Genomic DNA, 22,232 nt, shown 5'->3' with positions numbered 1-22,232 from the left:
AACACAATATGTAATAGAACATTATAGGTGATAGCGAAGGGTAAAGTAAAGACATAACATATAGAAGGGTAAGAAAGTAGGAAGAGTTAGAAAGTAAGGTGATTGATTTAAAAAGAAAGTTGCACAGGAGGTCAGAGAAATGGTTAAATGTTATTCTTAGTTAGGGTAGGAATGGGTAAACATGTCCTGCTGCAGTATATGCAGCCTGTGTCCTCCTTGTGTGTGTGAGTGAGACTAACAAGTTAGTTACTTCTTCCATTAAGGGCCTGGTTGAAGAGCCAAGCTTTCACCTGCTTCCTGAAGTCAAGATCGTCTTGTGTTAAGCGCAGCCTTTCAGGAAGTGCATTCCAGAGTGTGGGGGCTACTCCGGAGAAGGCTCGCTTGCGGGTATCATATCATGTAATGTCTTTTGGAGAGGGTGTGGTTAGTGAAAGTCCTTGGGAGGACCTTAGTGTCCTTGGTGGTGTGTGGAGGATCATCCTAATTTTCAGGTACTCAGGGCCATTTCCTTTCAGGGCCTTGAAGATCAGACATAGAATTTTAAATTTAGCCCTGTACTGTACTGGTAGCCAATGAAGTTTTTGCAAAAATGGTGTGATATGGTGACGTCGCTTGCAACCTTCTATGAGTCTTGCTGCTGCATTCTGAATCAACTGGAGCTGGTGCAGGCCCTTTGTAGTCAGACCATTGTATAGTGCATTGCAGTAAGGTAAAATTATGTATCATACCTGATAATTTTCTTTCCATTAATCATAGCTGATCAATCCATAGACTGGTGGGTTGTGTCCATCTACCAGCAGGTGGAGGTAGAGAGCAATCCTTTTGCCTCCCTATATGTGGTCATGTGCTGCCGGAAACTCCTCTGTATGTCGATATCCAAGCTCCATCCGCAGGACTCAGCACTTAGAGAATTACACCCACAAAGGGACACTCTGCCCAGCTCACCACCGCCGAAACGGGGGAGGGGAATTAACCCAGCTCATCCCCACACAAGTGGGGGAGGGGAATCCGTCCAGCTCATCCCCGCGGAGCGGGGGAGAGACACCACCCCGCCGATGCGGGGGGATCTGGCTTATCCTGCAACCGCGGTAGGAGCTGACTGACCCTAACACCACCGAAGCGGGAGGGGTACAAAGCTGCCCTACAGCCGCATGAAGCGGGAGGGAGCGCCGGCAGAATTTATGTCTCAATCCAACCCCATAAAACGGATGGGAGAGGAATGCAGCAGCTCACTGTAACACAAACTCGTCTCAACTCTTGAAGAATCCAATTGAAAAAACTTGAACACGAAGTCCTCCTGAACAGGAACTGAAGACTAAACTTGAACCTGAAATGCAACCAGAATAAAAACAGTACAGATATCTGGGAGGGGCTATGGATTGATCAGCTATGATTAATGGAAAGAAAATTATCAGGTATGACACATAATTTTACCTTCCATATCATCATGCTGATCAATCCATAGACTGGTGGGATGTACCGAAGCAGTACTCACCCAGGGCGGGAAATTGAAATCTCTGACCGCAACACTGAAGCTCCAAACCGGGCCTCCGCCCGAGCAGCCACAGTCAAGCGGTAATGCCTGGAGAAGGTATGGGCCGATGCCCAAGTTGCCGCCTTGCATATCTCTTCCAAGGAGACGGACCCGGCCTCTGCCATCGAGGCCGCCTGAGCTCTAGTGGAGTGAGCCTTCAGCTGGATAGGCGGCACCTTCCCCGCGGCCACATAAGCCGCTGCAATGGCTTCCTTGACCCATCTTGCCACTGTAGGCTTAGCAGCCTGCAGACCCTTACGAGGACCTGCAAACAGGACAAACAGATGATCCGACTTCCGGAAATCATTGGTCACTTCCAAGTATCTGATGATGACTCGTCTCACATCCAGGTATTTGAGAGCAGAGTATTCCTTTGGGTAGTCCTCCCTACGAAAGGAAGGGAGACAGAGCTGCTGATTCACATGGAAGCGAGAAACAATCTTGGGCAGAAAGGAAGGCACTGTGCGAATAGTCACTCCTGCCTCAGTGAACTGCAGAAAAGGCTCTCGACATGAGAGTGCCTGGAGCTCGGAAACTCTTCTGGCTGAAGTGATAGCCACCAAAAAGACTGCTTTCAACGTCAGGTCTTTCAGAGATGCCCTCGACAAGGGTTCAAAAGGCGGCTTCTGCAAGGCTCTTAGTACCAGGTTGAGATTCCACGCAGGCACCACTGAGTGCAGAGGAGGGCGCAGGTGATTAACTCCCTTGAGAAAACGCACCACATCTGGCTGCGAAGCCAGGGAAGCACCCTTCAGGCGGCCCCTGAAGCAAGCCAGAGCCGCTACCTGGACATTAAGGGAACTGAGCGACAGGCCTTTCTCCAGACCTTCTTGCAGGAATGCCAACACTGAAGAAATTGGAGCAGTGAAGGGAGAAAGTGAGCCTGCTTCACACCACGCTGCAAAGGTACGCCAAACCCTGGCGTAAGCAGTAGAAGTAGAGCGCTTCCTCGCTCTCAGCATAGTGGCGATGACCTTGTCTGAGAAGCCCTTCTTCCTCAGACGCTGCCGCTCAATAGCCAGGCCGTAAGACCAAAGGGGGAGGGATCCTCCATCACCACGGGACCCTGATGCAACAGGCCCTGCTCCACTGGCAGTCACAGAGGGTCGTCCACTGAGAGCCTGATCAAGTCCGCATACCAGGGACGTCTGGGCCAGTCCGGACCCACCAGGATTATCCGGCCCGGATGCTTTGCCACCCGGTCTAGCACCCTGCCCAACATGGGCCAGGGCGGGAACACATAGAGAAGCTCCTGTGTCGGCCACTGTTGGAGAAGAGCATCTACTCCCAGGGATCGAGGGTCCCGTCCTCTGCTGAAAAAGCGCGGCACTTGGCAATTGGCCGATGACGCCATCAGATCTAGGCTCGGCTAGCCCCAGCGCTTCGTGATGTCCAAAAACGCTTGAGCCGATAACTGCCACTCTCCGGGATCCAAGGTATGGCGACTGAGAAAGTCCGCCTTGACATTCATGACTCCGGCAATGTGGGCCGCTGACAGCTGCTCCAGGCTCGCTTCCGCCCACTGGCATAGATTTATGGCCTCCTTCGCTAGAGGGGCGCTCTTGGTACCTCCCTGGCGGTTGACATAGGCCACACAGCCGTGGCATTGTCCGAGAGGACCCGTACTGGCTTCCACGCCAGTAACGGGAGGAACTGCAATAGCGCCAACCGAATGGCTCTGAGTTCCAGGAGGTTGATAAACCACTTTGCCTCTGCAGGAGACCAGAGCCCCTGCGCTGTCCTTCCCAAACAGTGGGCTCCCCAGCCCGTCAAAGAGGCGTCCGTCGTGACGACAATCCACTCCGGGGTCACAAGAGACATCCCTGCAGACAACTTGTCTGTCTTCAGCCACCAGCTCAGCGCCTTGCGCACTGCTGGGTCCAAGGGAAGGCGCACAGCATAATCCTCCGACACCGGAGTCCAGCGCTGCAGCAGAGAGTGTTGTAGTGGTCTCGTATGAGCCCTGGCCCAGGGCACTACTTCCATCATGGCCGTCATAGAACCCAACAGCTGCACATAGTCCCAAGCCCGAAGCGGAGAGGCTACTAGGAACTGGTCCACCTGAGCCTGAAGTTTGACAATCCGATTGTCCGGCAGGAACACTCTGCCTACTTGGGTGTCGAATCGAACTCCCAGATACTCCAGGGACTGAGTCGGGCGCAGCTGGCTTTTCTCCCAGTTGATCCACCCCAGGGAGCTCAAAAGAGCAATCACCCGGTCCACAGCTTTGCCGCACTCTGCATAAGAGGGGGCTCGGATCAACCAGTCGTCCAGATAAGGATGGACTTGTACTCCTTCCTTTCGCAGGAAGGCCGCGATGACCACCATTACTTTGGAGAAGGTCCGCGGAGCAGTAGCCAACCCGAACAGGAGGGCTCTGAACTGGAAGTGTCGGCCCAGGACTGCAAAACGCAGAAAGCGTTGATGAGGCCAGATGGGAATATGCAAGTACGCTTCCTTGATGTCTAAGGATGCCAGGAACTCCCCTGCCTTCACTGCCGCTATAACAGAGCGGAGAGTCTCCATGCGAAAGTGCCGAACTTTCAAGGCCCGATTGACCCCTTTGAGGTCGAGGATAGGCCGTACAGAACCTCCTTTCTTTGGTACCACAAAGTAAATGGAGTAACGTCCCTTGCCAAGCTGATTTTCTGGCACCGGAACGACCGCACCCAGGCGGAACAGATTGTCCAAGGTCTGCTGCACTGCCACAGCTTTGACCGGAGACTTGCAGGGAGAGAGTACAAACCCGTCTCTTAAGGGTCGGCAGAACTCTAGCTTGTAGCCGTCTCTGATGACTTCCAGCACCCAAGCGTCTGAAGTTACCCTGGTCCACTCGCCCAGAAACGAGGACAGGCGTCCTCCAATCTGCACTGGGCCATGGACCAGGACCCCGTCACTGGGTACGAGACCCAGGGGGAGGACCGGGACGGCAGTCTCTGTGAAAGGAATGCTGCTTGGGGGAGAAGTTCCTCTTGAAGGAAGAGGGGGCAGAGGAGCCCGACTTTCCCGGGCGGTACCGACGGGCTTCCTGAAACCGTCCTCTGGAGTTACCGGGGCGAGCACTGGCCCGAGCCCTGACCTCTGGTAACCTCTTGCCCTTAGACGTGCCGAGATCGGTCACAATTTTGTCCAGCTCGACCCCAAAGGGACTTAGAGGCGTGGTCAGCAGACCAATGCTTCAGCCAAAGCCACCGCCGCGCAGAGACTGTCTGAGCCATACGTTTAGCTGAGGCTCTCAAGACATCATACAGTAAGTCTGCCAAATAAGCCAAGCCCGATTCCAGGGCCGGCCAATCAGCCCTCAAAGAAGGATCCGAGGGGGAAGCCCGCTGCACAATCGTCAGGCACGCCCTGGCCACATAGGAGCCGCAAACTGAGGCCTGCAAACTTAAGGCAGCCCCCTCGAAGGACGACCTTAAGGCCGCCTCCAATCTTCTGTCTTGGGCGTCCTTTAGGGCTGTGCCACCTTCCACTGGCAACGCCGTTTTCTTAGTCACCGCAGTGATTAAAGAATCCACGGTAGGCCAAAGAAAGGCCTCCCGTTCACTTTCAGGCAAAGGATAGAGGCGGGACATAGCCCTAGCCACTTTGAGGCTCGCTTCCGGGACATCCCATTGAGCCGAAATTAAGGTGTGCATGGCATCATGCACGTGGAAGGTTCTAGGCGGGCGCTTCGTCCCCAGCATAAAGGCGGAGCCAACAGGGGCTGAGGGAGAGACGTCCTCTGGAGAGGAAATCTTCAAAATGCTCATGGCCTGCACTAACAGGTTGGGCAAATCCTCTGAGCGAAAGATCCGCGCTGCAGAGGGGTCATCCGCTCCATCCGAGCGGGAATCCGTCTCCTCCAAAGAATCCCCAAAGGACCGTTGGGAGAACTCAGATACGCTGCCCTCATCTACATCAGAGGAGACAGAGTCCTCTAAGGCCTGGGAATCCACCCGAGGGCATTTACTTCCGGGGGCCTCAACCCCTTTATCGGACAAGGGAGCAGGTGCAGTGTTTTGCATAAGGAAGGCCTGATGCAGCAGCAAAATAAACTCGGGGGAGAAACCCCCCAGACTGTGCACTTCAGCAGCCTGGGCCACAGCCCTAGACGCACCCTCAACCGGCGCACGCAAGAGCGGGGGAGAAACATGCTGCGCATCCAAGATGGCGTCCGGTGCGACACTCCGCGAAGGAGCCGCACGGGAAGAACGGCGCTTACCTTTAGCCGCTTTTTTGCCGTCGCCCAAATCAAGGGCGGCCATGGCATTAACGTCTCACAGCTCAAGGGCGGCCCAAGAAGAAGCCGTCCGAACAGAGTGGCCGGCCAAGATGGCGGAGGCGAGCAGCGGGGGATGGGCGTTTATGGCGGGAAAAACCGCCGCACCGGAGGAAGAACCGGGACACTGACCGGCCTCCAAACTGACACCCAAGGGCAAATCAGACTTTAAGACCCCCGCATCTCCGCTAGAAGCGCACACGCGGTCCGGGGAGCGATTCTTCGCGCCCTCGCCCTCCGACGCCATAGGCCACGTGGAGATCGATCAGGGAACCCCCTGCCCACTATAAAAAGGTAAAAATTACCTGCTTCTCGCTCTAAGCTGTAACGAACTGGTGTCCCAGTGAGTAGCTGCAATAAACGTTTAAATAAACGTTGAAATAAACGCCCCTAAGGACGTCCAAAATTTTTTTTTTTTTTCAACAGAGCCAGCGGGAGGGGGAAGAAAAGGAGGGACCTGGCACCACCAGGTTTGCACTTGCTCAAGAAGAGCCCTCAACCCCAGGTACTCAACAAAACCTAAAAATTAGGCTTGGAGACCTAGCCAGAGCTGCTGCTGTGTGTGACCACCACCTGCTGAGATAGAGAACATACTGAGGAGTTTCCGGCAGCACATGACCACATATAGGGAGGCAAAATGATTGCTCTCTATCTCCACCTGCTGGTAGATGGACTCAACCCACCAGTCTATGGATTGATCAGCATGATGATATGGAATCCAGTCTTGGCATGTACAACTGGGATAAGATTTACCTTCTCGATGTAAGGAGAGAGGCAGTGTAGCTGTCGCAAATAGTAGAAGCAGCTCTTGAAAGTTGCTTGGATTTGGGGAATCAGAGTAAGTGTTGAATCTAACTGTATTCCAAGGTTTCTGACTTGTGATTTGAGGGGGAGTTCATACTTCCCAAAAGGGATTTTGATGTCAGGTATGTATCCACTTGTGTTAGGGACCCAGAGAAGCTCGGTTTTACTTGGGTTCAGGCAAAGTTTGTTGTATTTAGCCCATTCTTGAATTGATGTTAGACAGGTAATCAGTTTATTCAAGGCTGTAGGTAAGTCAGGTTCAATGGGTATGAGTAGCTGCACATCATCTGCATAGATGTAGAACTGAGTGTCCATTGACCGAATCAGCTCAGCTAGTGGTTTGAGGTAGATATTGAACAGAATAGGTGACAGTATCGATCCTCATAAAATTTAGCTTCTCTGGGTCCCTAACACAAGTGGATACATACCTGACATCAAAATCCCTTTTTGGAAGTATGAACTCTCCCTCAAATCACAAGTCAGAAATCTTGGAATACAGTTAGATTCAACACTTACTCTGATTCCCCAAATCCAAGCAACCTCCAAGAACTGCTTCCACCATGGACACTGACCTGCGGGGTACCACAAGGATCGATACTGTCACCTATTCTGTTCAATATCTACCTCAAACCACTAGCTGAGCTGATTCAGCCAATGAACACTCAGTTGTACATCTATGCAGATGATGTGCAGCTACTCATACCCATTGAACCTGACTTACCTACAGCCTTGAATAAACTGATTACCTGTCTAACATCAATTCGTGGCACATGCGAGGAAGCCCAGGCGCTTTTGTATCAAAAGTATTACCTTAAGAAATTCAGAATAAAACATAATAGAAACAACTTAGAATCACTAAATAAATATATGTCTTCAACTCAGTCCACATAAGGAAGAGAAACCAAGACATGGTAAAGCCATAGGAAGATGGATACAAAAAAATAGGCAAAAGAATAAAGAAGAAATAGAGTAGAAATCCCTCCCCCTTCTCAAAGACCTAACAGACCCAAAGCAGCCCTAATATACTGGAGGTCAAGCAAGAATAACACCTTTACCTTTTAGGAAAAATTTCAATTGAACAGGTTCATAGAAAATGTATCAAATATTCTGATAGACCACAAAACATTTACAAGGAAATCTAAGTTGGAAGGAAGCTCTTAGTGAAGTTACTGCAGAATGAATTTTATAGGCCAAGAGCAAAATCTTGTATATAATATGACAGGGCAGGGGGAACCAATGAGCCACTTTCAGTAGTGGGGTAACATGATCAAATTTCTTTTTTTCCCCAGTAATAAGTTTGATAGTGGTATTCTAAACTTGTAGGTGCCTTATATCAGATGTTTTGAGACATATGTAGAGTGAGTTACAGTAGTCAAGTTTTCTAGTGACAAAGGAGAGGTAAGTATATATATCGCAGATGGGTCAATGAAAGAGTGAACTGAACGAATTTGCCGTAACCTGTAAAAACATTGTCGAATTACAGTAGTAATTTGTGGTCAAAGGGAAAGTGATTCATCTAGAATGATGCCTAATATTTTTGTGCTAGTTGACTGAGGAACAACAATTGCCCCAAGAATAATGGGCCGGGATAGAGCAGCATTTTGAGAGACTGAAAAGAGAACACAGCTAGATTTACGTGGATTAAGCATTAGTTATTTCTTAATGTTTTATGATTAGATTCAGCCACTAGCCATGTTGCTTTGGTATTTTTTAAGGATTAATAATTATTTTATAAAGATTTTATATTTTATAAAAAAATTTTTAGCTGTGATCTTTGACATTTGGTAAGTAAGTATAAGGCAGACAAAGGAAGTAACTGTATGATGCTGCTTTCACAATCATGGAGTAGTGCAAGAGAAGTATGGTTTATGAGTATATGCTGAGCTTTCTGAATTGCTTTTTAGATTGGCTTGATTTTTAACACAGAAGTACAAAATTTGACCAAGTTATATTTATGTTTGTTTTAATTTTGTTTTTAGGTTGTGTCATAAAGTTAACTTTTAGGAGTATACTCTAATCCCTTTTATGTAGCCATGTCCTGTCTCCTACCTCAACGCAAGTGGCATCCTCGGGCTGTGCGGGGTCCCGTTGACACGCACACTTGACTGGCACTGCCCTGAGCCATGTGTGTATAGCAGGGGCGTATCTGAACTGCGGCGGTAGGGGGGGCCAGGGCCAGAGTGAGGGGGCACATTATAGCCCCCCCCGCCGCCGCCATTGCCGATCCCCCTCCCCCCAGCCGCTGCCATTGCCGATCCCCCCCGCCGTTGCTGTCGCCTACCTTCGCTGGCGGGGGACCCCAACCCCCGCCAGCCGAGGTCTGCGTCCTCCTGCCACTGCCTGTAAAAGAATTCCGTCAGCTGGCGGGGGACCCCCAACCCCCGTCAGCTGGCGGGGGACCCCCAACCCCCGCCAGCCAAGCCGAGGTCCTTTCATTTCTAAAGCTGGCGCCGAAAGTTTCTTCTGAGTCTGACGTCGCTGCACGTTGTACGTGAAGGACGTCAGACTCAGAAACAGAATGAGCTTCATTCTGTTTCTGAGTCTGACGTCCTGCACGTACAACGTGCAGCAACGTCAGACTCAGAAGAAACTTTCGGCGCCAGCTTTAGAAATGAAAGGACCTCGGCTTGGCTGGCGGGGGTTGGGGGTCCCCCGCCAGCTGACGGAATTCTTTTACAGGCAGCGGCAGGATGACGCGGACCTCGGCTGGCGGGGGTTGGGGTCCCCCGCCAGCGAAGGTAGGCGACAGCAACGGAGGAGGAGGGTTGGCAGCGGTAGGGGGGTCCAGGGCGAAATCTGCGGGGTCCCAGGCCCCTGAGGCCCCACGCAGATACGCCCCTGGTGTATAGTTCTTCTCTGGGTTTGTTCAGAGAGTGGTGGTTGCAGGTTGCCTGCCTATTGATTTTGCCTGTACCTGGATTACTCTCTTGCCTGCTGCCTGCCTATTGACTTTACCTGTGCCTGGATTACTCTCTTGACCTGCTGCCTGCCTACTGACTTTGCCTGTACCTGGATCACTCTCTTGCCTGCTGCCTGCCTGGCTAACACGTTCACCACCCCCGCTTCCAGCTCCGTCTTGTAAGTCCTACAGGCCGCCCGCACCTAGGGGCTCAACTCTGGGGAATGGCAGTCAGCGCAGGTGAAACCTGGGGTTGTCCGGCCGCCAAGCAGAACATGGTCCGAGTACCGGGCTCAGCAGCGCTCTACTTGGTACAAGAACTCACAAGTCTGACAAACTATTTATGGAAAACCATTTAGTATGTCTCTCTTGAAGCACTGTGCATTCGCAAAACAGTTTTTGTATTCACCATATGTTTCATTGGTTATCTTTTGCTAGTGAAGAAATGCATGAAACACTGATGCACTTATTGATTATAAAGATGTATTATTTCATTTTCCAACACAAATATTGTCACACTGAATACACCTGTCCTCTGTATGTAACTATTGATTTTGATATTTTAAGTTACTTGTTTCGATTTTTTATTCATTGTGTTTTAATGATTATGGGCCCTGTTTACTAAGGTGCACTAGTGTTTTTAGTGTGTGCTAAAAATTAGAGCGCGCTAACCCTGTAGACACCCATAGGAATCTTATGGGCATCTACAAGGTTAGCGCGCGCTAATGCTTAGCACGTGCTAAAAATGAGGCTTAGTAAACAGGGCCCTATGTTTGTTATGAATATTTATTATGTTTTTATTTTAGTTTTTATCTTGACGTGGCCACGTTTCACCCTCAGGCTGCGTCGGGGTAAAAACTAATTGTTTGAATAAACCACTTCTCATTTTTATTCTCCAGTCACATGTACAACCTTGGGAAGAGGTCTCCATACCTGCCATTGCACAGCAGGATAAGATTCTGTACGGCTGCCACAGTAGAGTTATCGTTCTGTCCAGTCACGAGATGCCTGTCCAGCACAACATGTACAGCGTCTGGCTCACTGGCTACACAAAAACCAGAGAAATTGTGTCACAGTACAGTTTACAGCTTTCACCACACTGTTCTTGCCTTATCTAACTTTATATCTGTGCACCATCAGAAGTGCAGTTACTACAGGAATATGCTGAAGACAAACATTCCCACTGATATAAGCCCTCACTTTACACCCAGGCTTATTTATGTAGAGGGTAATTTTATAAGAACCCATCTAACTTGTGCAACTAAAATACACATACGTTATACCACTTTTCAAAGGACAGCATAAGGGCACTTCTATAACCTGGATGCCCACTAGGTATGCATTACACGGGTAAATTTATTTATTTATTTACATTTTGCTCACACCTTTTTCAGTAGTCGCTCAAGGTGAGTTATTCAGGTACATTGGATATTTCTCTGTCCCAGGAGGGCTCACAATCAAAGTTTGTATCTGAGGCAATGGAGGGTTAAGTGACTTGCCCAAGATCACAAGGAGCAGCAGTGCGGCCACCTCTGAATTGCAAGACTGGTGCTCTAACCAATAGGCCACTCCTCCACTGTTTAGACTACTACCATATACTCTGATCATCAAGTTCCTGCTGTTAGTGGATCCCCCTCAGATTTCTGGGAAACTGAACAGACATGTCTGTTGAAATCACATTCAAATGTTGAAAGGTACAGTTTGAACGTTATGGCCAACTTGACCAAATAATCTTGATAACAGCCCTCAATTTACTTGCATGCAATTTAAACAGTTTTCTGCTGAGTGGGGGTTTGAACTTGTGCAATTCTGGTCATCACATCTCAAAAAAGACACAGTGGAATTTGAAAACTTACAGAGAAGGATGACCAAAATGATTATAGGGATGGAATGGCTCTCATATAAAGAAAGGCTAAAGAGGTTATAGCCCTTCAGCTTAGAGAACAGATAGCTGAAGGGAGGTATGATAGAGGTCTACAAAATCTTGAATGAACTGGAACAGGTAAACGTGAATCGACTGAATGGATTAAAACAAGTAAACGTGAATGAATTATTTACTCTTTCAAAAAGTACAAAGACTAGGAGACACTCCGTGAAGTTACTATGTAACACACTTAAAGCAAATAAGAGAAAAATATTTTTCACTCTAAGGGTATTTAAACTCTGGAACTCATTGCTAGATGATGTGGTAAAAATGTTTGGACAAATTCCTGAAAATGAAGTCCATAAGACCTGAGGAAAGCCAGTGCTTATCCCCGAGGTTAAGTGTCATGAAATCTTGCTACTTTTGGGGACTCTACCAGGCATTGGAGCCGACTCTGTGGGTGCTTGAACACCCCCAATATTGAGAAAATTCCTTGTATCTGTCCAGGGAAGGGTTATTTTCATTGGGCTTAGCACCCCCATTAATTTTGAAAAGTTGGCTCCTATGCTACCAGGTACTTATGACCTAGACTAGCTACTGTTGGAAGCAGGATACTGGGCTAGATGGATCCTTGTCTCATCCAGATGAGCAATTAGAGTTGGTATTAGTTGGCATTAGTTCTTATATTACCAAGGTACCCACAAGCTAATGACAAAGCTGAATCTGCTATGAAGATGGTGAAGATCCTATGGAAAGAAAGCAACAAGGAAGACACATGGAAAGAGCTATAATGTATTAAACATACCAACCAAGGGAATGGATAGCAGCACAGAAGCACCTGATGAGGCAAGTTTTTAAAGTCAAGATATAACATATCTGCGATTTGCCCTAGTCGAATATACTAGGGATTTAGTCTGCATGAAACCAATGCCAGGAGATCACACTCATATTTAGTGGTCATTGAAGGAACTCTCTATCACTACAATCTTGTGGACCTGAAGTGGCTGAGCAGTCATTTTTATAAGGACAGCACACACACAGCTGAAAGGCCACGCAATCCCTCCGGCTCCACTACTTTCCCCATCAGGGAGAGTATAGCAATTGCTGGGGATAGCAGTGATGAGAATTCCGAACCAGTGGGCACATCTGTCAGAAGCATATTATCACATGAACCTGCCATGTGGGATAACTGCCCACTGATACCAGACAGGGATCAACAGATGCATGTGCAGAAAATCCCTGTCTATATTTTCAGTAGTTGAAACTCAAAGCCACCTCAGAGACATGATCTGTAGGACAATTACAAGAAAAAGCTGGGCATAAACTCAAATTTAAAAAAAAAAAAAAAAAAAAAAAAGAGAGATGCTACAGATGTTAATGTATGCTAATGTCACCTAGTTGCTCATTATTATATTTCATTATTTTCCTACTTCCTGGTTGTTGTCACTTTTAACTTTTAGTTGTAAGACAGTACGGTTCCTGCATACCAGCTGCGTTTAGTTTGTCTATTTCTAACTTTTAAACACAAACCATCAAAACATCAACTTCTTTGCAGCAACCTTACTAACACGGTTTGGCATGACCACAGAACATTCTGAGCAAGCACAGTGTTGGAAACAGTGTTCAGCAGGCTCGATTTTAAGTTCTGTTCCACATCCATGGTTAAAGATTGACAATTACTATATTCTCAAAGTGTGGCAGTTTAATGGAGCTGACTTTTGCCACTGCACTAGTGCTTTAAGGACTCTTTTTCCTACTAGGCTCAGAAGACAAAACTATTAAACAAGCAAAGACAGAACATCAACAAGAGAGGGATAATCCCTTGAAATACACAATCAGAATCTATACATTCTCAGAATGTAAATATCTTGCTCTATATTACTCAATACATGTGTAAATCCTTTACACCATAGTAAAAGCCACTCACAATTTCTTCGTATTTTTGACATTTTAGAGATAACTTAAATTGTGTGCTGATGAGTTCAAGTTTCAAAGGAATTTCCACATTAAAAAAAAAGAGTTTTATGTACAGAGGTGGGTCTTTTAAAAATTTTCAAAACATAATGTATAATGCACACACATAAGTATGTATAGACAATACAAACAAGCCCCTTTGGCTTGAAAGTTCCTATGTAAGACTCATCTGTTTCAGCAAGCATTTTATACATCGGTCCAGACTGATCCTGCAGTGGGAGGTCAGGGTATAGGTTTAGCAAATCTATCTCATGAATATACATTGTGGATATACTGAAACCCTGACTGGATAGGGTGCCATGTTCTGGCCTATCTACAAAATGGCGTTCCTTTCTGTCTTTTTAAATTTTTTTGTTTTACCGTTTTCGTTGTAAACCACTTTGTTTTGTTTGCAACGAAAGCGGTATAGCAAATTTAATAAATGATAAATAAGTACTTATCAAAGAGGCATTCCAGGAGATGGGGTTGAAACAAAGAGTGCACTTACAAGCAAACTTGTAGATTTACAAAAGCATGCATGAAATGTTCATGGAAAAACTGCCTGCAAAAACCCCCCAGATGTATTCATATACTTTTCCTGAGTCCATTTTCAGCCCTATCATTATAAAGCCTGGTAGAAGGTTCCATGCTACTAGTAGCCCAGGAACAGTCTTACATACCACTGAAAGCAGCTCCTGAATCTTTCACAAAGTCTTCTACAATGATAGGCAGGCTGGCAAAGTCCGGCTGGCGAATCAACTCATACACAGAAGGCTAGAGAACAACAGAACAATGGGCTCTTTTAAAAAAATAAACTTGATGTACTAATAAAACAAATTCTGGAGAAAAAGGTTCAGGCACTTCCACAATGCTATCTGATGCACCAGGCAGTGAAACAAATGGTAAGGGAGCTGAATTTGACAAGGCACCTGAGGACTGAAGCAAAGATTCAGCTCCCGGGAGAGAAGACCGGGAATTGAAAATGGCAGAACTTCCCACACTCTGTGAGAGAAATGAAGCCGACCCCTGTAGACCTCGTAAACATTCTCCCCAAACTGAAGGGACATGGCTCAAAATTGAGCCAGGGTTGCCCACCAAACCCTTTGAGTGCTCTGAGGATTTATGATCATCTCTGGGAAAAAGTGACTAAAGTCACCAGAAATAAAAAATGATGTTTTAATGAGTTTTGTTAGAGCAAACAATTTTGAATACAACAGTCCAAACCCCGTCCTTTTATGTGAAAAAATAAAAAAGTTACAGAAGTTCAAACTGCTTATGGACCCTTGACATGAAAAAAAAAAATCGTCCAGTCTCAACATTTTGGATCCGCTACTTTAGTCCTTTTCCCAGAGATGGTCACATTTCTGTGATGCCCTGATGCTGCTCTATGAGCTCTACAGAGGGAGCAACGTTCTACTGCTTCTATGGCCCTGAGGGAAACTGAAAGAAGCCACAGCTGAGAAGCAAGAAAGCAAATGAACCAAAAGCAGAAGTACTAATAGACCTTGAACAAAGGGAAATGTAAAGTAGTATTCAGCAGTTCGAAGCAACCCCAGACTCCCAGGTACAACAACATTTAGACTTCTTTGTCAGAGAGATGAACTCCCAGCTATAACTTTACCCCTTCTGGACACTGGCACAACCACTTGAAATCTTTTTTTTTTTTTTTTGAGAAAGGAGGTTTAGTTGGGGAGGGGGGGGGGGGGGGGGGGGGAGAAGGGACCCAGCAGCACCACCACCAGGCATACCCTTTAAATTAAGGCAGACGCTGAAACCTTCTGCTCAGTGTGCTGCTGCGGCTAGGAAAGCGAATAGAATGTTGGGTGTTATTAAGAAGGGTATGGAGTCCAGGTGTGCGGATGTTATAATGCCGTTGTATCGCTCCATGGTGCGACCGCACCTGGAGTATTGTGTTCAGTACTGGTCTCCGTATCTCAAAAAAGATATAGTAGAATTGGAAAAGGTACAGCGAAGGGCGACGAAAATGATAGTGGGGATGGGACGACTTTCCTATGAAGAGAGGCTGAGAAGGCTAGGGCTTTTCAGCTTGGAGAAGAGACGGCTGAGGGGAGATATGATAGAAGTGTATAAAATAATGAGTGGAATGGATCGGGTGGATGTGAAGCGACTGTTCACGCTATCCAAAAATACTAGGACTAGAGGGCATGAGTTGAAGCTACAGTGTGGTAAATTTAAAACGAATCGGAGAAAATTTTTCTTCACCCAACGTGTAATTAGACTCTGGAATTCATTGCCGGAGAACGTGGTACGGGCGGTTAGCTTGACGGAGTTTAAAAAGGGGTTAGATAGATTCCTAAAGGACAAGTCCATAGACCGCTATTAAATGGACTGGAAAAATTCCTCATTTTTAGGTATAACTTGTCTGGAATGTTTTTACGTTTGGGGAGCGTGCCAGGTGCCCTTGACCTGGATTGGCCACTGTCGGTGACAGGATGCTGGGCTAGATGGACCTTTGGTCTTTCCCAGTATGGCACTACTTATGTACTTATGTCCAAGCCTTGTCCCCCAGCACAACTGAACTAAAATTAATAGACCATAAGCAAGCATTTACAGAACAGTCCAGAAACAACTGTCCACCATCTTCTGAAGATAGAGAAATACTGAATTGGTACAGTGGCACACCATTCTATATGAGAGAGCTCAATTTGGTTCTCTCCATCTGCTAGTAGATGGGCAATATTCACAAGTTCAGGAGTGTCTGTGTCACACTAAGGAAGTTAAGGATGGCATACAGTCAAACAGGATAAAAGGATTCTGTAGGAAACCAAATACACTGTGAAATCTTTATGGATACAAATTCTATGTATAAAGGGGACAAAAATAGTGGCAGGGGTATAATACTGTCTGCTTGGCCAGAATGAACAGACAATAAATTGCTAAAAGAAACAAGGAAAGCTAACAAATTTGGCAACACAATAATAATGGATGATTTCAATTACCCAGATAGGAGGTAATCCAATAAAGAGGGCGCAAACATTTAGGCATTAAGAATATGTTTGAAGGTAGGCATACATATGAGCGGAGTCTGGGCAGAGTGAACAGTTACGCAATACAGTACTGTACATTTGTTAGCAATCTAGGTGTGTGCATGTGCAACTTTCTTTAAATTAGTCCCCTTATTTTCTAACTCCTCTTACTCTCTTACCTACCTGTATGCTCCAACTTTGCTTATACCCTACACTGTCTATTAAAATGTTCTATTACATATTGCGTTGACATTGTAAGTAGTACACTATCCACCTTATTTTTGAAAGAGAAAGACGCCCATATTTCGATCCAAATCGGGAGATGGGTGTCTTTCTCCCGTGGGCGCCCAAATCGGTATAAACTGCAATCTGTCGCGGAAACGGCCAAAGTTGACAGGGGCGTGCCGGAAGCGTGGTGAAGGCGGGACTGGGGTGTGTTTATCAGCCGAGGATAGATGGGCGTCCTCGGCTGATAATCGAAAAAAGAAATGCGTTTTTAGCGTGAATTGGGGGGTCACTTTTTTTGGACCCTTTTTTTTCACAAACAAGTCCCAAAAAAGTGCCCTAAATGACCAGATGACCACCAGAGGGAATCGGGGATGACCACCCCTGACTCCCCCAGTGGTCACTAACCCCCTCCCACCCAAAAAAAACAACTTTAAAAACTTTTTTTCCAGCCTGTATGCCAGCCTCAAATGTCATACCCAGCTCCATCACAGCAGTATGCAGGTCCCTGGAGCAGTTGTTAGTGGGTGCAGTGGACTTCAGCCAGGTGGACCCAGTCCCATCCCCCCCCCACCTGTTACACTTGTGGTGGTAAATGGGAGCCCTCCAAACCACCCCCAAAACCCACTGTACCCCCATCTAGGTGCCCCCCTTCAGCCATAAGTGCTATGGTAATGGTGTAGAGTTGTGGGCACTGGGTTTTGGGGGGGATTCGGGGGGCTCAGCACCCCAGGAAAGGGAGCTATGGACTTCAGAGGTAGTTAAATTTTTTTTTTTAATTGTTACAAGTGCCCCTAGGGTGCCCGGTTGGTGTCCTGGCATGTGAGGGGGACCAGTGCACTACGAATCTTGGCCCTTCCCACGACCCAATGCCTTGGATTTGTTCGTTTTTGAGCTGGGCGTCTTCGGTTTCCATTATCGCTGAAAAACGATACCGCCCAGCTCAAATCTGCACAAATCCGATGCATTTGGCTGGCACCAACCGTATTATCGTAAAAAAGAATGCCCATGTTTGTCCCGCCCCTTCACGTACCCGTTCTCGGAGATAGACACCCATGAAGATGGGCGTTCGTGTTCGATTATGCCCCTCTATGCCATACTTTGTATTGTTATTTGAATAATTTTAATTGTCTATTGCTTATGTTTGATTTATTCTTATTGTACACCACCTTGAATGAATTCTTTCAAAAAGGTGGTAAATAAATCCTAATAAATAAATAAATAAATTTACACCAGCTCCATGGTTGCTGTAAGTAGTTGCTCCTAAATTATACACGCATATTTTTGCGGCTATGCTAGTATTCTGTAAAGGAAAGTGGGCACCTAGTTTTGTTGACAGAATAGGCTCCAAATAGGTGTCTTCGTGGTGCCTCTTTATAGACTTGCTCTCGTACCTCCTCAATTTATAATCTTACCAACTAAACGGAAGCGCCATTTCCATGCTAAAATTACAGAATACTACAATTTTTGCATGTGAATGTTACATTCATGTGCATAAGTGCTCTGTGCATGTTAAGCACTATTCTGCAAACTGCATGTACAACGTGGATAGTGTGCATTTGCAATGGAGTGTATAAAAATGAGCAGGGCATTGGCTGGTCCCACATTTAAGCACGTATCTTATAGAATACTATAAGATATGTGCTAAAATGCAACATTTAGGTGTGCGCACTTACACCTACCATAGATCAGGCGTTAGGTGCTTGTGCCTAAATGTTGGTGCGTAAATGCCAACTTATGCTCCATAACAACAACCCAGATGCATTAAATAATAATAATGATAATGAATTGCTCCTTTAGTGACTAGGTAACTGTCTAATCTACAAATGCTAGAGAGGTCGTTTCTAGCAGAAATAAATGACTGCTTCATGGAGCAGCTGTTCCAAGAACCAACAAAAGAGGGAACTATTTTGGATCTGGTCCTTAGTGGAATGCACAATTTGGTGTGAGTGGAGGGCCACTTGATAATAGTGATCATAACACAATCAAATTTGACTTAAGAGCTTACAAAAGGGAAACTATGATTAAAAGTTAACACCAATTTTAAAAAAGGTTTCAGGGGTGATCCGGGAAACTGCAGACTGGTAAGCCTGACATCAAGTGTCAGGCAAAATGATAGAAACTACTATAAAGAATGAAATTACTGAACACATAGACAAACGTGGTTTAATGCAGGGGTGGGCAACCTCAGTCCTAGAGGGCCGCAACCTCCAAGAAGTGGAGGTCGCAAAAAGGAGTAGGCTAAGACAGGGACTTGATGGTATCAGTTCTCTTCCTAATGAGGTCAGCGACCTCCTCCACCATGTCCCCCCAAAAGATTGTCTCCTTGGCAGGGGACATTCGCAAACTTTTCTTGAACCACTGATTCTAGGTCTGAAACATGCAGCTATGAGAGTCTGTGTATTCCAATGCCTAAAGCAGAAAGCTTGGATGCCACATCAAAAGCATCATAGGTCGCCCAAGCCATGTGCTTTCAACACTCCTTCTGTTACTAGTTGACAAAGTTCTGTGACTTTCTCTGGAGGCAGAGTTTCCACAAACTCTGACACACTGTGTACTAAGTTCTTCAAGCAGATGCTCATGTACAGCTGGCAGAACCGGATGTGGGAAATGAGCATTGATGCCATAAGCCAGCTCAAAGGGAAGGGCCTTGGACCAGTAGTGGTGGCCTAAGATTGCAAAGCGCAGGTACCTCTGATGTTCCAAATGGATAAGAATTTGAAAATACGCCTCTGACAGATCAAGGGACTCGGAAGGTCCAAACTGAGAATAGGCTAGCATAATGCTAAATCAAACTGGTACAGCAAGACTAGGTAAAACTATACAAAACAGAAAAATGACACTGGTACGTGGCTAATCCGCTCAAGTGGAGTGGAGGAGTAGCCTAGTGGTTAGGGTGGTGGACTTTGGTCCTGGGGAACTAAGGAACTGAGTTCGATTCCCACTTCAGGCACAGGCAGCTCCTTGTGACTCTGGGCAAGTCACTTAACCCTCCATTGCCCCAGGTACAAATAAGTACCTGTATATAATATGTAAGCCGCATTGAGCCTGCCATGAGTGGGAAAGCACAGGGTACAAATGTAATAAAAAAAATAGATCGATTTTTCATTCATAAGTATTTAAATATGATGAACTACTGTGACTGGTATTAACTTTTTATATACATTGTTAAAGCAATGTTTGGAAATGCAGCTAATCTGGGTTTGCTATGAGAAAGAGTGTGAAGACTGGCTTATCCCCCTACCTCACTTCTTCCCTGAAAGACAAGCAGGGAAGGACAGAACTAGAGCCCACAGTGTTTTCACTGCTCTTCCCTGTCCCTTCAAGCCTCAACCCCTTCCCTCTTATTGTCTGCATGCTGACTGGTTAGGGGGCAGGGAAGGTTAGGGCTGGAGCTGGAAGCAGAAGGCTGTTCTCTACTCAGAGAGATTCATTGTAGCTGGGAGTGAACAAATCCTCACCCCCCAGATTTTTGCTGCCCTAAGCACAGGCATAGTAAGCCTACTGACAAATTCAAGCTTGATACTCACTCCAGTCAGGCTGTATCCTTGGAATGCCCAGGACTTATCTTCATTAGTAGCACAACTTAAAGCAGCAACTCCATGACCAATCGCACAGAGAGGCTCTGCAAACAGAAATGAGTAGGGATTATAAATCAAGCTTTACTTCTGAGCCAATCACAAAACTCTATGTGCACTCATTCTAGGATAATACAGTACATAACAACACATTTTGGGACCAAAATGGGCCATCTAATCTGCCCAGTAGAGATTCATCCAGTTTAGAAAAATGCTCATGTATTGGGTTGCACAAGGAATTATACTACCTAATACCAAGTCCTCCCTCCCCCAAGTCTATCCTCTACATTGGCAGATTTTGGGAATGCCCAGGACAAATATAACTAAACATAACACTTTATTTTATGGCCCGCAATACCTCGTGTTCAATGCGAGTTAAATACAAAGAAGCTGGACAAATCAGGAAATACAATAACATACATGATTATTAAAAACTAACACAAAAGTGATATAATTTATAGTAGACCTTTTCAGACATGGCCATCTTCAGCTTTATTGCCTACTAAACTAATACTCAAGTCAACATTGATAAATGATTCCTTGAAGTTCCCTCTCTTAGGCAGGTGAGTCTACAGGAGTATAGGGATTCTTTGTTTATGAATGCAGGTCCCAAAATCTGGAACACATTACCTTTGAATTTACATCAATACTTACCTTTCAGAAGTAGTTGAAAGCATTTTTTTTTAACAAGGCATTTTTTGGCACTTAACTTTTCAGCCAGCGGTGTAGCGAGGCCGGCTGACACCCGGGGCGGGTCGCCGCTGCGCACCCCCCCCCCCCCGGGTGCAGCACGGCGCACCCCCCCCCAGCGCAAGCACCCCCCCCCCCCCTGGAGTGTATCACTACCGCTGGCACTCCGCCCTGCCGAGTGCACGTTGTCTCTGGGAGCTGTGTTGGCTCCGTTGGTTCCCTGCTCTCTCTGCCCCGGAACAGGAAGTAACCTGTTCCGGGGCAAAGAGAGCAGGTAACCAGCAGCGCTGACACCCCCCCAGCGCGTGCACCCGGGACGGACCGCCCCACCGCCTCCCCCCTTCCTACGCCACTGTTTTCAGCCACATCCTAATTTTTACTAAAGGATATACACAGTCCATTATTGTTTTGTATGTCACATGTTTAATTATATATGTAATTTGTTTACCACCTAGATTAGTAGCTAATAAAGTACGTAAGTTTTTGTTAAAACAAAAACAAAAGTATCTTTCTTAACTGCAAGATAGAGGAGGAGTGGGGTGTAGAATGTTTGTAGGAAGAAGTGTGTGCTTGTGAAGTGAGTGGATAAAGAGCTGCGGAGCTGTGGAGAGAGGATGGTGGAAGCAATGCAGTTAAACAGATTGGATGTAAAATGGGCGGTGCTTAGGATGCCAGAGGATGATGCAAGAGTGTACAAGGACACAACTCTGAGTAATGAGGTTTTCAGTGGATTGGAAACTAGACGAGAGGGGAAGGAGGGGGCAGTGAGAGGAGGGGGCAGGAGGGAAAAGGCAAGGGAGGAAATATCTACATAAGCACAGGGAAGTCGGTATGTTTTTCCAGTTGGATGCTGATGACAATAGTTTGCAAGGTTGTATTCTTTCAGCACTGTACAGACTATGAGCCACCTGTTATTTGTTACCTTCATGGCTTGACGAGTATCAGTGCCAGTGGGTTATAACAAGGATGGCTGTAGTGATGTCCTTCAATGTACATTAATAAAAAGATTAATTAAAAAGGGCTTCCTTCTTGTGCACTGAAGTATTCTCTTGCTGAGTCTTGCTAACAGCACTATTGCGATTGCAGCTGCCATGTGTCCTAGGAGAAGTAAAAGTGTTCTTGCAGTTGTAAAGGTGACCTGTTGTAGATGTAACACCTGAGTTTGAATATTCTCTGCTCTGGCTAGTAGCAGGTGTGCCAATGTCTGAGGTGTATGTAGAGTTGCTCCTATAAATTTGATCTGCTGTATAGGAGTTAGCTGAGATTTATCTTTGTTGATCAAGAATCCTAAGTCTGAAAGCAGGTGAACAGTCTTTTGCAAGGCTTGAAGAGTGTTGTCTGCTGTCGGTGCTGAGATCAGTCAATTGTCCAAATATAGGAATATCATCATCTCCTGCTGTGGGAGGTAAGCTACCACTGTTATGACACACTGTGAAT

The 22,232-nt window shown here is 46.3% G+C and overlaps 1 protein-coding gene across 1 annotated transcript in view; it reads right to left on the bottom strand.

The window, feature by feature from the left end:
* GATD1 (glutamine amidotransferase like class 1 domain containing 1) overlaps positions 1 to 22,232 on the bottom strand; it is an 85,646-nt gene that overhangs the window by 2,554 nt on the left and 60,860 nt on the right. The window contains exons 5-7 of the mRNA XM_030201277.1: positions 20,058 to 20,152; positions 13,996 to 14,089; positions 10,432 to 10,543 (exon numbers count right to left, since the gene is read on the bottom strand). Of these exons, the coding sequence (XP_030057137.1) occupies positions 10,432 to 10,543; positions 13,996 to 14,089; positions 20,058 to 20,152 (301 nt within the window). The remainder of the gene's footprint in view (positions 1 to 10,431; positions 10,544 to 13,995; positions 14,090 to 20,057; positions 20,153 to 22,232) is intronic.

This window comes from Microcaecilia unicolor, chromosome 4 (assembly GCF_901765095.1).
Source record: "Microcaecilia unicolor chromosome 4, aMicUni1.1, whole genome shotgun sequence".
In the NCBI taxonomy this organism is placed as follows: domain Eukaryota; kingdom Metazoa; phylum Chordata; class Amphibia; order Gymnophiona; family Siphonopidae; genus Microcaecilia; species Microcaecilia unicolor.
Note: the sequence above shows the minus strand (reverse complement) of the source record. Positions and strands in the feature narration are given on the sequence as shown.